Source organism: Notolepis coatsorum (assembly GCF_963971535.1).
Source record: "Notolepis coatsorum genome assembly, chromosome: 11".
Taxonomy (NCBI): domain Eukaryota; kingdom Metazoa; phylum Chordata; class Actinopteri; order Aulopiformes; family Paralepididae; genus Notolepis; species Notolepis coatsorum.
This window is the reverse complement of record NC_140175.1, coordinates 33,662,119-33,676,609: the sequence shown is the minus strand read 5'-3', so window position 1 is coordinate 33,676,609 and position 14,491 is coordinate 33,662,119. Positions and strand designations below refer to the sequence as shown.

The window sequence follows — 14,491 nt, the reverse complement described above, 5'->3', positions numbered from 1 at the left end:
CCGTGATACATCATATATTTATAGATGGCTGTCAGGTTTTATTTGGCCACTTTTATAACGTTTTAATAATATATAAGCATGGTGCCTTGCCAGGTAGATATTGGGCACTTTCTTTGGGGAATATCTCTGCCTTTTTTTTTCTTTTTTTTTTCTTACTTGATCAGCAGGAGATGATTGCCCTTCTACCTACTCCTGCATGTACGTGCACACGTACGTGTGTGTGTGTGTGTGTGCATGTGTATGTGTGTGTGTGTGTGTGTGTGTGTGTGTGTGTGTGTGTGTGTGTGTGTGTGTGTGTGTGTGTGTGTGTGTGTGTGTGTGTGTGCGTGCGTGCGTGCGTGCGTGCGTGTGTGTATGTGCATAGCAGTGTTGTATGTGTATGTGTGTGTGTGTGTAAGCTATTTAGGTCATCAACTGGAGCAACAGAAATGGAATCTAGCATGATGACTTAATATTATGCTCACAGTATGAAATAATGCTGTACAGATTGGACACACACACACACACACACACACACACACACACACACACACACACACACACACACACACACACACACACACACACACACACACACACTACAGACAACACTGACATGGATATACCCCCCCACACACACATTTCAAGAGATAAATGCATAAACCAAACCATCCTACAAGTACTGTATCAATAGAGTCCATAATAATTCCCCCTATCTCACCACCTGACAACGGATCCCCTCTAGCCTCGACATTCAAACCTCTACCGAAACCTGGCAGTAAGGTAAAGGAATCGACTGTTATGATTAACAGCCCCAGTGTTGCCTCTTCCTAAAACAGAAGGTGTGCCAAATGGGGCCCTGAATAATGCATAAACCCAATTTATTGCAGATTGGCTCCCGCGAAAGTTAACACGAAAGGCTTTATCCGCTGTGTGTTCTGTCGAAGGTGACTGTTGTAAAATGACAACACGCCCGCCTCACATAAAAGGCCAGCTGACGGATTGAATTAACGCTCGGATATACCGTTATATGGCTGTTTGCGTGGCGATATTGGACACCGTTTGCGTGGCAATCTATGTGCGGTTTGCTATTTGACAACGGATCAGAGAGTAGCCTTGCTTAAAGGACTCTCGCTAAAGCTTGAACTCCATTATGCAAGTTATGATAAGGAGCTGAGACCTCGTCCATAACCACCGTTTGCTATGCTATGTTGTGTGTCTATAGACCGTAACTGTAATGTCTTTACCGTAACCTAAAAGGTCATCACGTCTGAATTGGAAGTGCCGCCAACAGTCATTGCCACCAGCAGTCAGTTCCTGCACGAGCAGGAGCCCGGCTGTTCACGGAGTCTCTTCGGTGGTCAACAAGAGATTCTGCTCCTCCGATCTAATCACATGTGGAGGCGCTCGCGGCACGCAGAGAAAATAGACCAGACGCCGAAACTATCGCTGATGAGCCACCGAAGTGCGGCCGATTTGAAGCGTCTGTCCGGTTGACACAGGAGCCGAAAGGAAACCGACAGGACACAGTATACATCCACATAACTATGTGAAATATACAAACCTAAAGCACCTGAACAATCAACCCTTCCAATCTGTTCAGGCTATGATCTCCCCGATAAACCGCACCCCCTAGGGACCTCTTGAAAACTAAACATACTCCCAGACACTTTATTATGCATCTGTATGCCTATTTAGTTTATTTGCTTACTTTGTGTATTCTTTCCACGTCTATGCTGATGAATATTTATCGTACTGCTTGTAATGTGTTTGATTGCTGTTTACCTGTGCACTCACCAAGACAAATTACAATCAATGTTTCATCCTTCAAAGGTCTACTCTCAGACGCTCAGAGATCGTACACCTGACATGATAACAGGGTCACTCTACACCCCCACACGGTTATCCCCTGCTCACCAGAGTTCTCGAAGTCCTTGTAAGAGGTGGCCCAGGACTCGGACATCCCGAGCAGCGTGTTCTCCATGATCTGGATGTCGGTGATGGGACAGTTGCACTGGGGGTATTCCTCGGAACACTGGCAGATGCACTGGCTGCTGTGGCACACATACTCTCCCTCGCCGTTACACATGATGTAGCTCAGAGCCGACTGGACGAACTTCTCCTGCAGATACTCCGGGAAGATGACCTGGAGTCCTGGGGAACACAGGAGACAAGTCGTATTGAATTTTAAGCAAATAAGTAGACAGATAGAGAGATGATTTCAAAGCACAAAAAATTTCCAATATCTTGTTTTCGAACTATTTCAGAATTTCGCGACATTTAGCCTTTTTTGAGGAATCGTGATGGGCTTTAACAAGCCGGGTTTGACTGTGCCGAGTCACATTTATATAGCTCTTATGAATAGTATAATTTTTTTTTTTTTTTTTTTTATAAAAAAGAGTGAATAGTGTGAACAGTGGCTCAGTAGGTAGAGCGGTCTTCTGGTAATAGATAGATAGATAGATACTTTATTAATCCCCTTGGGGAAATTCAGGGTATCTCGCAGCTCACACAGTATACAGACATTGACAGTTCTCATTCAGTTGTTTCACGTTATGTCTGCATCATGAATAAAAAATAAGCACATGATAAAATTCAATTAAATCATATCTATCAATATCAATAAGAGGGTGATGAGATAAAAGCAGGTGTATAAAACAAGTGTGTAAAAAACAGGTGTATGAAAAACCGTATATAAAAACAGGTGTAAAAACAGGTGTGTGGGTCAGAGGTCAAGGTCCCCCGCACTATATTACGCTGTTGTACAGTCTGATGGCAGTGGGGACAAAGGACCTCCTATGCCGCTCAGTCCGTAAGTGCAGGGAGATTAGCCTTCCGCTGCGACTGCTGCTCTGCCCCACCAGGGTGTGTGGGTCCAGTCTCCTCCCCACCACTGAGCCAGCCTTTTTCACCAGCTTATCCAGCCGCCTGGTATCCCTGGCCGTGGTATTACCACCCCAGCAGACAGCGGCATAGAGGGGCACACTTGCCACCACTGCCTGATAGAACATGAACAACATTTCCCCACACACATTAAAAGACCTGAGCCTCCTAAGGAAGAACAGCCGGCTCTGTCCTTTCTTGTAGAACGCTTCCGCGTTTGCAGCCCAAGCCAGCTTATCGTCAAGGTGCACACCTAAATATTTGTATGTCTGCACCGTCGCAATGTTGTTTCCCCGTATGCTGACTGGTTGCAGAGGTGGTTTCGACCTGCGGAAGTCCAGTATCATCTCCTTGGTCTTTGTTGCGTTCAGGAGAAGGCCGTTCCGTTTGCTCCAGTCGCTGAAGGCTCCCACCTGGTCCCTGTACTCTCCCTCCTGTCCCTTCTTCACACACGCCACAATCGCTGTGTCGTCCAAGTATTTTTGGACGTGGCAAGACTCAGAGTTGTAAGTGAAGTCTGCCGTGTAGAGGGTGAACAGGAACGGAGCGAGAACAGTCCCCTGTGGAGCCCCAGTCTGAATCTGAAGACAATCTGAAGGTTCCCAGCTCCTTGAGCAATACATTTAACCTCTAACTGCTCCCGTTGAGCAGGTTGGCACCTTGCATGGTTTAGACCGGCATGTGAATGTGTGAGTGAAGTTGTAAAGCACTTTGGATAAAAGTGCTATATAAATGCAGTCCATTTACCATTGCTCTTATGAAAGGTCCCCTTTGCTTTCCCTTCCCTCATCCAATCCCCACTGAGCGCACCTGCCCAGGAGCGCACGGCTCCATGTGCATCCTCCCCAAGCCGCCTGCATCAGGCTGTCGCATCATTGCTAATAAACGATTGATTCCAATGGAATTCGTTAAACCTATCCTTTGTGTCTGTTGTCATTGTAAGGGTTGAACTCGTGAAATTAAAATCTTTAATCTGTAGAGACTGATGGTAGCAAGAGTTCCCAGTAGCATTGTAGCGACTATCCTGATGTCCTGTAGACGCTCCGTTGGGTGCGGGGATGCCTCGTCCTTGACGCGCAATTTAGAAAATACACATTGTCGAGTCTGTGTCACCTGCCGTTGGGTGAAGTTCCCATTTAATTCAAGTATTTAGCATAATACAAGTGATGAGTCAAACAATAATTACTTCATAATGCTGTTACTAATATTTAAACCGAGCGAGGGTACGTGCGTGTGTTCATGTGGTAAAAACCGTGAGATCTCTCCGTCACCCATACCTAGATACCTTGATTGACATAGCATACACCTGTGCCTTTATTCAAAACCTATGCACTCCGTGCTGCCACCCAGTGCTCCGTGCTGCCACCCAGTGATGAACTTAACAAACTACAAACTAAGCACAAAAACCATCAAATAGCTCCTACAAGCATGTTGGAGAGCCTCGGGGGGTTAATGTGTAGCCCCACACTCCAGCACATGGAGTGCAAATCAGTCCAATTGGAAAAACTATTTGAGTGAATGGAGCCAAAAGTGCCGGCTCTTCACTAATGCTGCTCGCTGCCCGCATCATGTGGAAGGGGGACGGATGTATCCCTTAGCCCTCCACTCAGAAACCTGCTTCCAGCTAAGCGGACACACGTCATTCAAGCTCTCCCCAATGAGTCACACATGACATCACCGTATCACTTTTTTTTGTGTGATTAAAGCGAGCTCTGTGACAAAAAGAAAATTGAGCATCGTCGTTTCGCTGTCAGCGTATATCAGCCCAACAACAGCATGGTATGAGTAATGGTATACTTAACCGTTTGACAGGGAAACTTAATGTCAGGTTTTCCTTTTTGATTTTCTTCCCCCACAGCCCGTGGGAATACAAGTTACAGAGAATGAGAAACGTGTTGGTACGTACGGCCGGTTGCCCTTCCCAGATTGTGATGATAGATCTGTGATGCATGTTATAGGGGCTTATGTGTGTTTTCAGTGGATGTGCTCCAAAAAGTTTGCCCCGTGTTTGACTTTGAGCCGTCTTTCTCCAGTGGGCCACTAGTGATGTGACAAAATAGAACAGTGATTGATGCCTGCTGTCTTGTTGTGTCTTGGTTTATTTAACACAGCAGCCATTTTGTTCCCCTGTGTGTGTGTGTGTCTGTGCGTGCGTGCATCGGTCTGTGTGTGTCTGTGTATTTATGTCGTTGCACATGTAATGAATGTGTGTATCCCTATGTGTGTGTTAAGTGTGCATGCCTGATACAGCATGCCGCTAATAAGTAATTGCCTCTACAGTATTAAGCGAACTAAGCTAACACTGACAATCTAGTGAGTCTGTTGGACCAAAGTACCTTTTCACTCTTCCCACTGACAAGGTATTTATACTTTTCAGATTTCCAGGCCGCCCATATCTCACCCATGGGATCTCATAGAACTGACGGTCTGACAGCTAAGTGTAAAAGCCTATTCTCCTCAGTCCAGGACCTGGGAAAATAAATCCCTGGCATGACAAGCCACTGGATTGGAAAATAACAGAATAGATTTTGCCTCCCCGTACGAAACAGCAAAAAGCAATATTTTCCTTAATATCTCTTACTTAAGCACAAACAGCGGCTCGGCGGGAAAATATGCAACAGGAAACCAGAACACAACACGTTGTTATTGAAGGAATGAATGACTGCATTAATTTCTTTGCCCTCATTCAGTTCAATTCGATTTTTTTCTTTTTCGCAAAAATAGGCATCGGTTTCAGCGAAAACAATACGATACAGCTGAAAAGGAATGGGAGGCAATCCTTAAATTTAGCATAGTACACCGTGCCACAGTGTCTGGCGGTATCGTCACTTCATTAAATCATTAAAACCACAAAGGAAATGCTAAACCGGAGAACCAACAGGGGTGGCTTCAAAGCAAATACAGGTCTTAAGATTTCACTGCGCCCTAGAACACGAAACCTAATCTCAAAGGGGCAACTCATCAAAGTTCATCAATCAGCGAATTGGCAGGTTCCACACACAGTACTGGCAAGCAGACCCTACCGAAAACAACAATCAAGTCATATGCCTCCAGATAATCTTCAATCCATACCAAATCACAGTCGGGGTAATTACAGTGCTAACGTGAGGCGACTATATACGGTAAAAAAAAAAGGAAAGAAAAAAGCATTGTCGTTCATTCGCCACCTATTGTGGTTTCAGTGCACAGATAGACGCCGCCTCTCGCGCCCACGCGTGCAACCTTGTCCCTTTGTCTTCCTCTCCGAGAGATCGGTCCGTCTCCCGCTGTCCACCTCATCCGAAGAGGGACGGAGCGGGAGAGAGAACAGAAGGAAGGGAGGAGGCGGGAGAGAAGGGGATGGACGGGATCATATCTGACCACAAAAGAGTTGGATTGCACCGAGGCTCTCTCCTCCATCAGGCCCTGTCTGCGGGTCCCCCGGAGCCAATATTCATTTAGCTTGATGTATTCCTGGGCCTGAAACTTTAATGTGATTTGTGGGGGAATCCAGATGGCGAGTTCACGGATCGACGGCGCTCGCTGACAGTGCCGGTGCCAGCGGCCGGGTGCACAATAACACGGAGTGGCTTGCTGGCCCTCCTCCTCCCTCCCTCCCTCCCTCCCTCCCTCCCTCCCTCCCTCCCTCCCTGCACCACCACCTTCCAGTCCTCCTCCTCCCTCCCTCCCTCCCTGCACCACCACCTTCCAGTCCTCCTCCGCCCTCCCTCCGTGCACCACCACCTTCCAGTCCTCCTCCTCCCTCCCTCCCTCCCTCCCTCCACCACCACCTTCCAGTCCTCCTCCTCCTCCTGCCCTCCCTCCCTCCCTCCCTCCACCACCACCTTCCAGTCCTCCTCCTTCCCCCTCCCTCATATTCCCTCCCTCTCTTCCTCCCTCCCTCTCTCCCTCCACCACCACCTTCTAGTCCTTCTCCTCCCCCTCCCTCATATTCCCTCCCTCCCTCTCTTCCTCCCTCCCTCTCTCCATCCACCACCACCTTCCAGTCCTCCTCCCCCCTCCCTCATATTCCCTCCCTCTCTCCCTCCACCACCACCTTCTAGTCCTTCTCCTCCCCCTCCCTCATATTCCCTCCCTCCCTCTCTTCCTCCCTCCCTCTCTCCATCCACCACCACCTTCCAGTCCTTCTCCTTCCCCCTCCCTCCCTCTTCCTCCCTCTCTTCATCCCTCCCTCTCTCCCTCCATCACCACCTTCCAGTCCTTCTCCTCCCCCTCCCTCATATTCCCTCCCTCCCTCTCTTCCTCCCTCCCTCCCTCTCTCCATCCACCACCACCTTCCAGTCCTCCTCCTTCCCCCTCCCTCCCTCTTCCTCCCTCTCTTCCTCCCTCCCTCTCTCCCTCCACCACCACCTTCCAGTCCTTCTCCTCCCCCCTCCCTCATATTCCCTCCCTCCATCTCTTCCTCCCTCCCTCTCTCCCTCCACCACCACCTTCCAGTCCTTCTCCTCCCCCCTCCCTCATATTCCCTCCCTCCCTCTCTTCCTCCCTCCCTCCCTCTCTCCCTCCACCACCACCTTCCAGTCCTTCTCCTCCCCCCTCCCTCATATTCCCTCACTCCCTCTCTTACTCCCTCCCTCTCTCCCTCCACCACCACCTTCCAGTCTTTCTCCTCCCCCCTCCCTCATATTCCCTCCCTCCCTCTCTTCCTCCCTCCCTCCCTCTCTCCATCCACCACCACCTTCCAGTCCTCCTCCTTCCCCCTCCCTCCCTCTTCCTCCCTCCCTCCCTCTCTCCCTCCACCACCACCTTCCAGTCCTTCTCCTCCCCCCTCCCTCATATTCCCTCCCTCCCTCTCTTCCTCCCTCCACCACCACCTTCCAGTCCTCCTCCTTCCCCCTCCCTCCCTCTTCCTCCCTCTCTTCCTCCCTCCCTCTCTTCCTCCCTCCATCCACCACCTTCTTCCACCTCCCTCCCTCCCTCTCCATCCCTTTCTCTCTCCACCAGCACCTTCCAGTCCTCCTCCACCCCCTCTCTCCCTTTCTTCCTCCCTCCACCACCACCTTCCCATCATCCTCATTCCGCCTCCTCCCTCCCTCTCCTCCCTCTCCCTCCACCACCACCTTCCAGTCCTCCACCTTCCGCCTCCCTCCCTCCCTCCCTCCCTCCTCTCTCCTCCCTCCACCACCACCTTCCAGTCCTCCACCTTCCGCCTCCCTCCCTCTCTTCCTCCCTCCCTCTCCCTCCACCACCACCTTCCAGTCCTCCTCCTTCCGCCTCCCTCTCCCTCCATCCCTCCACCACCACCTTCCAGTCCTCCTCCTCTCCCCTCCCTCCCTCCCTTCCCCTCTCCTCCTATTCTCTCTTCTGGCATTACAGTGTTTCTGGTGGGAGGACTGCAGGAGGAGCCACTTGGGACAGTGAGACACACTGCTTGCCGCTGTCAGTATCTCTCTCTCTCTCTCTCTCTCTCTCTCTCTCTCTCTCTCTCTCTCTCTCTCTCTCTCTCTCTCTCTCTTTGTTCTCTCCTCCTCTATCCCCCGTTCTCTCTCGCTCTCTTCTTCTATCTCACTTCATTACCTTCACTCCTACTCCGGCACTCCTGCTCCCTCGTTCATCCCACTCATCCTTTCACTCTCTGTCCCCCCTTCAATCACTATCTTTATCCCTATTGCCTCCATGCCCCCCACACTCTGCCCCCCCCTCGACTACTTCCCTCACCCTCTCTCCGACCCCTTCGCTGCAAGTATTTTGTAATTTGATGTCTTGCCCTCCCACTCGGTAGCAATAACAAGGCATGCAATAAAATTGAGTCTCGCAACATTTGTCAGTGCAGTGTTGGGGGGGGGGGGGGCAGGAGAATGAGCGAGAGAGATAGAGAGCCAGGAGCCCCCCAGGAGGAAAGTGATGAGAAATTTAATTCGAGTAAAAAAAAGAATTTATCTTCATCACTTCCGCAGCTCTTTCTGCCGCTGGGCTCATAGCGTTTCCGTGTTGAGACATTGAGAATGATTGGTGACCATATGCTATATATAATACACGGTATAGCTGGGATAAATGTGGATTTATATATTTTGTGTAACTCTCTCTTGCTGAAAAAAAAGAAGGGAAAAAAAGCCATTAGATGGCGAAGTAGCGGGGCGGAACGCTTAGGGTGCAACCTGTACTGTCCCTAAAGAGCCACTGATGGAATGGAAGGTGAATATCGGAAATTCCTTGGCAGCCCATTTGATCACCTCCAACTTCATGCTCTGTCAGTGCACATAATTCCCTGCAACCTCTCTGCCTGCCTCGCTCTAAATAAATAGTGCCTCAAAACGCCAGTTAATCTGATTGCATACATCAGAGGCACTGTGAAATTTCCCTCATGTCCGTCCCATACGGGCTCCTCGCGTGCCTCCATGAATGCTAAAAACAGAGGCCACGGCGACGCTTAAAACTGTCCCGGCGTCTGTGACTTTGTGCCGTCGCGCTCCGTCTCTCTCTCTCTCTCTCTCTCTCTCTCTCTCTCTCTCTCTCTCTCTCTCTCTCCGACTCTCTATCCGACTCTCTCTTTCTCAGCGTTCTATTTTTACCCGGTGATAGATGAGAGGAGCGCGGGGTGCAGCGTATATAACCGCCTTGGCAAAGCCAACTGCCCGCCGCGATGCCGTGCTCCGCCTCATAAGCTATGGTTTCATCAAAGATTAACTGACCATTGTGTGGCCGCAGATTCGCAAAATAATCATTACTTAATCCACCGGTGCAATAAAGTGTATTACTTCAATGCGGGCCGTTAAATTACCGTTGGAGGTTAACTGTTGCAGTCGGCAACGGCAAAGACTTCCAAACCTGGAAGTCTGCCTGCCCAGTCCGTCCCGCCCCGCCCGCTGTCCGTCCTTATCAAGCTGGGGCACGCGGTGCTTAAGACTTAAGACTTGGTGTGTTGGCTCGGTGCACAGGAGGCCTCCTCTTCCAGAGCGCAGAGCAGGAGTGAAGCTAATGTTGCTATTCATCCTCCTTCCATTTGTTTGCATATAGTTCTTTAGGTCCCTGGTGACGTGTGTGTGTGAGTTCGAGCAAATGGCCTTGACGGAAAAATAACATATTCCACTGGAGCCGCACAAAGAATGCTGCAGCATTTCCCCCCCCCCTTGCTTTTTACGGTTCGTGGATGTGCCTTACTTAGCATTTAAATGGCTAAAGCGTTTCTATGTCTGTTCTGGGTAGATTATCCTCAGTGTCGTCAGCACACGATGAGCCAGCAGCCCTTCTTGTGTTGTCAGACAGTGCTGCCGCGGCTAGATTATTTTGTTTGATCTACAACCTCATTTGAGGCATAATGAATAGGAATAACTCCACCGCGTCTTGACTTTAATATTTCCCTCCCAAACGAAAAGCTAAATTAAATCACTTGACTTAATTTTTTGTGTGGTACAAAAGCGCCCGTCTGTGTTTTTCCTGTCCTTACATCGTGAAAGTACTACTGCTACCACAGTTCATTGGATTTCCATACCCCTTCTTTGGAATCATAGCACCTGGGTGGCACATAGATACTTTGCTGATAGGGCTGTGTATACAAGATTACTGTATATAACATGGAGCTTTCAGAAGGAACCCCACTTATTCATACTGTATATATATATATATATATAGGGGTGTAACGGGTAACGGTACACAAAAACCATGGTTCGGTACATACCTCGGTTTTGAAGTCACGGTTCGGTACGGGTTTTCGGTACAGTGGGGGAAAGTTTGGCTTTCCATGTTCCACTTAGGAGTGATGTATTGTGCAGTAACTAATTGTTCTTGTAGGGCTGTCAACGAATATTCTATATTGAAATTAATAATCAACTTGTAAAAAAACTAAAAAAAAAATTGTAAAAAAAACAGCCCCCGGTGGGCGGTCGTTAGTGGTTAAATAAAACAAAGTGGGGCTCGCAACTCACTTTTGATGCTCCAAGGTGTTTTAATTGTGACAAATAATAGCAGCAGATAGAATGTTTCGACCCTTCCGGTCTTTTTCAAGTACTTACTTGCTGCTATTATTTGTCACAATTAAAACACGCTTTGTTTTATGTACTACTGTTTTTACAGTTTGGCTCAGCACCAAGGAACGGAGGATGTGTGTTATTTATTTTTTCGGTCGTTAGTATACCTGTAATGTTCTGGGTTTCTGTCCTCTTCTAGGACTGGAAATCCTACCGCCTTTCTGGAGTACTTCACCCTGTTCTATGTTATTGCACTGATTGACTGTCACCTCTGGTTTGCTGTCACTAATTGCTGCGTGTGGTATGTTAGGAATGTGGCTCTATAGTAATCTCCTGTTCTCTGTCTCTTTCTCGGATCTTCAAACAGTACCTGCGGGCAGTCGGCCACAGGACAAGTGCTGGAACCTCTTGTCGCTGTTGTTATGATTTAGTTATCTTCCTTAAGTATATCTTAAGTATATTCTCAGTTGACGCCTGGCGTCTGTTTTGTTATCGTTACACTATCCTTGCTCTGGTGATTCTTATAATAAAAAGAACACACATTTCGAGAAGAGCAACCACATCTCCGTCTCCTTCTTCCTTCTACAATTGGAACTCAATTCCTACCTTGAACCGTAACACATACCATTGTATTCGTTCGGTACATAGCCGTTCGGTATGGTACGGTACACACTGAAATGGTTCGGTACGGATACGTGTACCTTTACACCCCTAATATATATATATATATAATATTGTGACGAGCCTGGTGGGTTTCAGACTCGCCACGGTTCAAATACAAACAAATTTGAATGTCCACACAAGAGCAATATCAATCAATACGAATATTTGTTGAATAAGGGCAGTTTGGCAGTTTGATAGGCAAGATAATGGTCGTAATACAGTCCGATGGTCAAAAACACAAAACAGGCTCTTAAAAAATTGATTGCCGTCCGGTCCAGGGTCAGTACACAAGGGGGTTTCTCAGCCAGTCTAAGGTCCAGTACACAATGGACACCTTCTCGCCTTCACCTCTCCTTTCACTACCTCTCACCTTACACAACTCTGAATATCTCAATCTCTCTCTATGTCACAACTCCAACCTCACCTCCACTCAACTTACTCCTGACTAACTTAGTGTCTTTGTAGTGTGTGTGTGTGTCTGGGATGTGTGCACGTGAGATGTGGGTGAACTGTTTGTTTCTACTCCTTCCGTGGCAATAATATCTCCCATCCTTCACATATCCATGAGAGGGGGGGTGATATCTGCCACAATATATATATATATATATATATATATATATATATATATATATATATATATATATATATATATATATATATATATATATATATATATATATATATATATATATATATATATATATACAATATATATATAGCAGTGGAGGAGGAAACTAATATTTGCAACCATGCAAATTTGTTTTGTGTGCACTCATGTCCATGTGTCTGTCTGCACCAGAAGGGCTCACAAGGCCTAACTACATGAGATGGGGGGATGTCTGTACATATGAGGCATCATTTACTAAAATGTAATCACATGTTCAATGATAAAATAACTTACATTACGACGTTTCTGTACAGGAATCCAAATAATATGGAATGTTAATATGTCTGTGAGGGAATCTGTCAAAGTTGTCTTTGAAATTGACAGCCTATGGGACGACCTATGGGATACTTGGGTGTATAGTAAGTGAAACAAAACGTATCAAGACAGATCTTACAAATGTTGTTCCTTGTATATTCCTATCAAATGATTGTGTTTGCTGTGACGTTACTATGCGATACTCACATGAAGTTACAGGACTGTTTTCCCTTCGGTGAATGATAATCCTGAATCCGTGATCAACATTGCTTGCTTGTTGCTCTACCCAGGTGATTTTACTTACTTACTTAAGTGTGTATTTACCTGGATATGAAGCATCCATAGCACAAAATAATATAGTTTCTAAAGAGATCACACGGAGCATTGGATGGCTGCATATGACATTGCTGAAAGTTAGCTTTGCTTAGAAAGTTTGAACACAATCGCATATCAAAATGACAGTAAATCTTCCATGAAAGTGTATCACGGCCACTAAAAGGCTGTTTAATCCGGCATTTTGAAGGGGAGAGAGCGTTTACAAAAAAAAACAATATATATACACATACAGTACATACAAACATTAAGAGCGATCTGCGGCAGAAGGCAGGAAATTACATATATAAATTGCCATGGAATTTAGGGCCCTTGATCGGCTCATGCGGGGGTTGAAATTGCATGTTGCAGCATCGGTGGTTTGAGCGCCGCTGAACACTGGACACACAGCGACACAGGCTGAGTTGGGGGCAATACTGAAACAGTGATTACACTCGCCCCCCCCCCCCCCCCCCCCCAGCGCAAGTTCACAGCAGAAACTAAGTTTGATTTATCAGGCAGAGCAGTGGCAACTTTTAGTAGTAAGTCTTTGTAATTGCCATCATGGCGCTTTAGGTGCTTTATTGTCGCATTTCACTGTATGTCCCCCGCATTTCACTGTATGCCCCTGGTATGTATGTGACAAATAAACCTCTTGATTCTTGATTTAGTAGTATTAATGGTATAAATGAAGCATCCGTACGCAATGTATACTGTGTGCCTGCATGAGTGTGAGGGTGAGTGGGTGTGCATGTGTGAGCGGCACACACGTGGGGGGGGCGGCAGGTTATGTATCTCTTTGCATCGGCTCTGCTTTGCGAGGATCCGGTTTCACAGTGTAATTGGAGACATGTTTGTTGTTGGCCGTGTCTGCTCTTCACAGCCACAGTGCTCAAGCTGTTCGGTCACGTGGCGCCATGTGTCTCTGCAGCACGGTGGTGGGAGCTTCCGCTGGTGTCTCACGTTTACCACACGGACACACACACACACGTTCACACATTATCTGGTCTCCTGCAGAAGTCACATGTTTTACAAGAGAGCCCCGGAGAGAAGGAGGAGCGGGGTGTGACAAGCTCTGACATTTCCATTTCACAATGCGGCTATAAACAGAGACTGTACGACGTGCAATGAAATTGTCAAGATTTCCAATATCCTTATTTCAAAATGAGAAGAGAGAGTGAGAGAGAGAGAGAGAGAGAGAGAGAGAGAGACCGGAGGAGCCGGTTTCATATCATAATCATCATCATAATAATAATAATAATAACAATTACACATTCTGCATTCTAGACACTTACCGGTGTGTTTGGGGAGGATTACATTAGTGCCACACAGTTTTGCCAAAATCAACAATCTACCATGAATCCCAGTACTGTGTGTGGGGGGGGGGTTCAAGAGCAAATTGGCGCACAATCTGGAGCTGCCGGCGGGAGGTTGCCACCTGTTTTAGAGGCTGTTAACGCACCACGGACAAATTAAGTGCTTGTAAAACAAAACCAAAAAAGCGGTTTAGCTAATTGAGCTGTCAAAAGTGAAGGGGGAGGGCAAAAATTTAAAACACAGCAAAGAGAGAGAGGGAGTAATGGGAAAAAAGAGAGAGAGAGGTGGGGAGCGAGAAGGGTAGAGCGAGGAAGAGAGAGAGAGGGACTGGAAAACCACAGGTGCTGCTGTTGAAGAGTTGGTGGAAGAGGGGCGGGGCGCAGAGGAGAAGAAAAGAGCACATTTCTGGTGGCGTGAGCCCAAGTGGAAACTCACTCTTGATTGACCACTTCCAATTGAGAGCTGACCCCGGGTCAGTGGAGAGAGATTTCATCAGGTGCCCAGGAGG

General features: G+C 47.5%; 1 protein-coding gene across 1 annotated transcript in view; it reads right to left on the bottom strand.

Annotated features, from left to right (window-relative positions):
- The window catches only part of brinp1 (bone morphogenetic protein/retinoic acid inducible neural-specific 1), a gene marked incomplete at its 3' end in the record, with an annotated part of 247,393 nt that overhangs the window by 34,368 nt on the left and 198,534 nt on the right, over positions 1-14,491 (bottom strand). Inside the window, 1 exon segment of the mRNA XM_084324024.1 lies at positions 1,897-2,133. Within this exon segment, the coding sequence (XP_084180150.1) occupies positions 1,897-2,133 (237 nt within the window).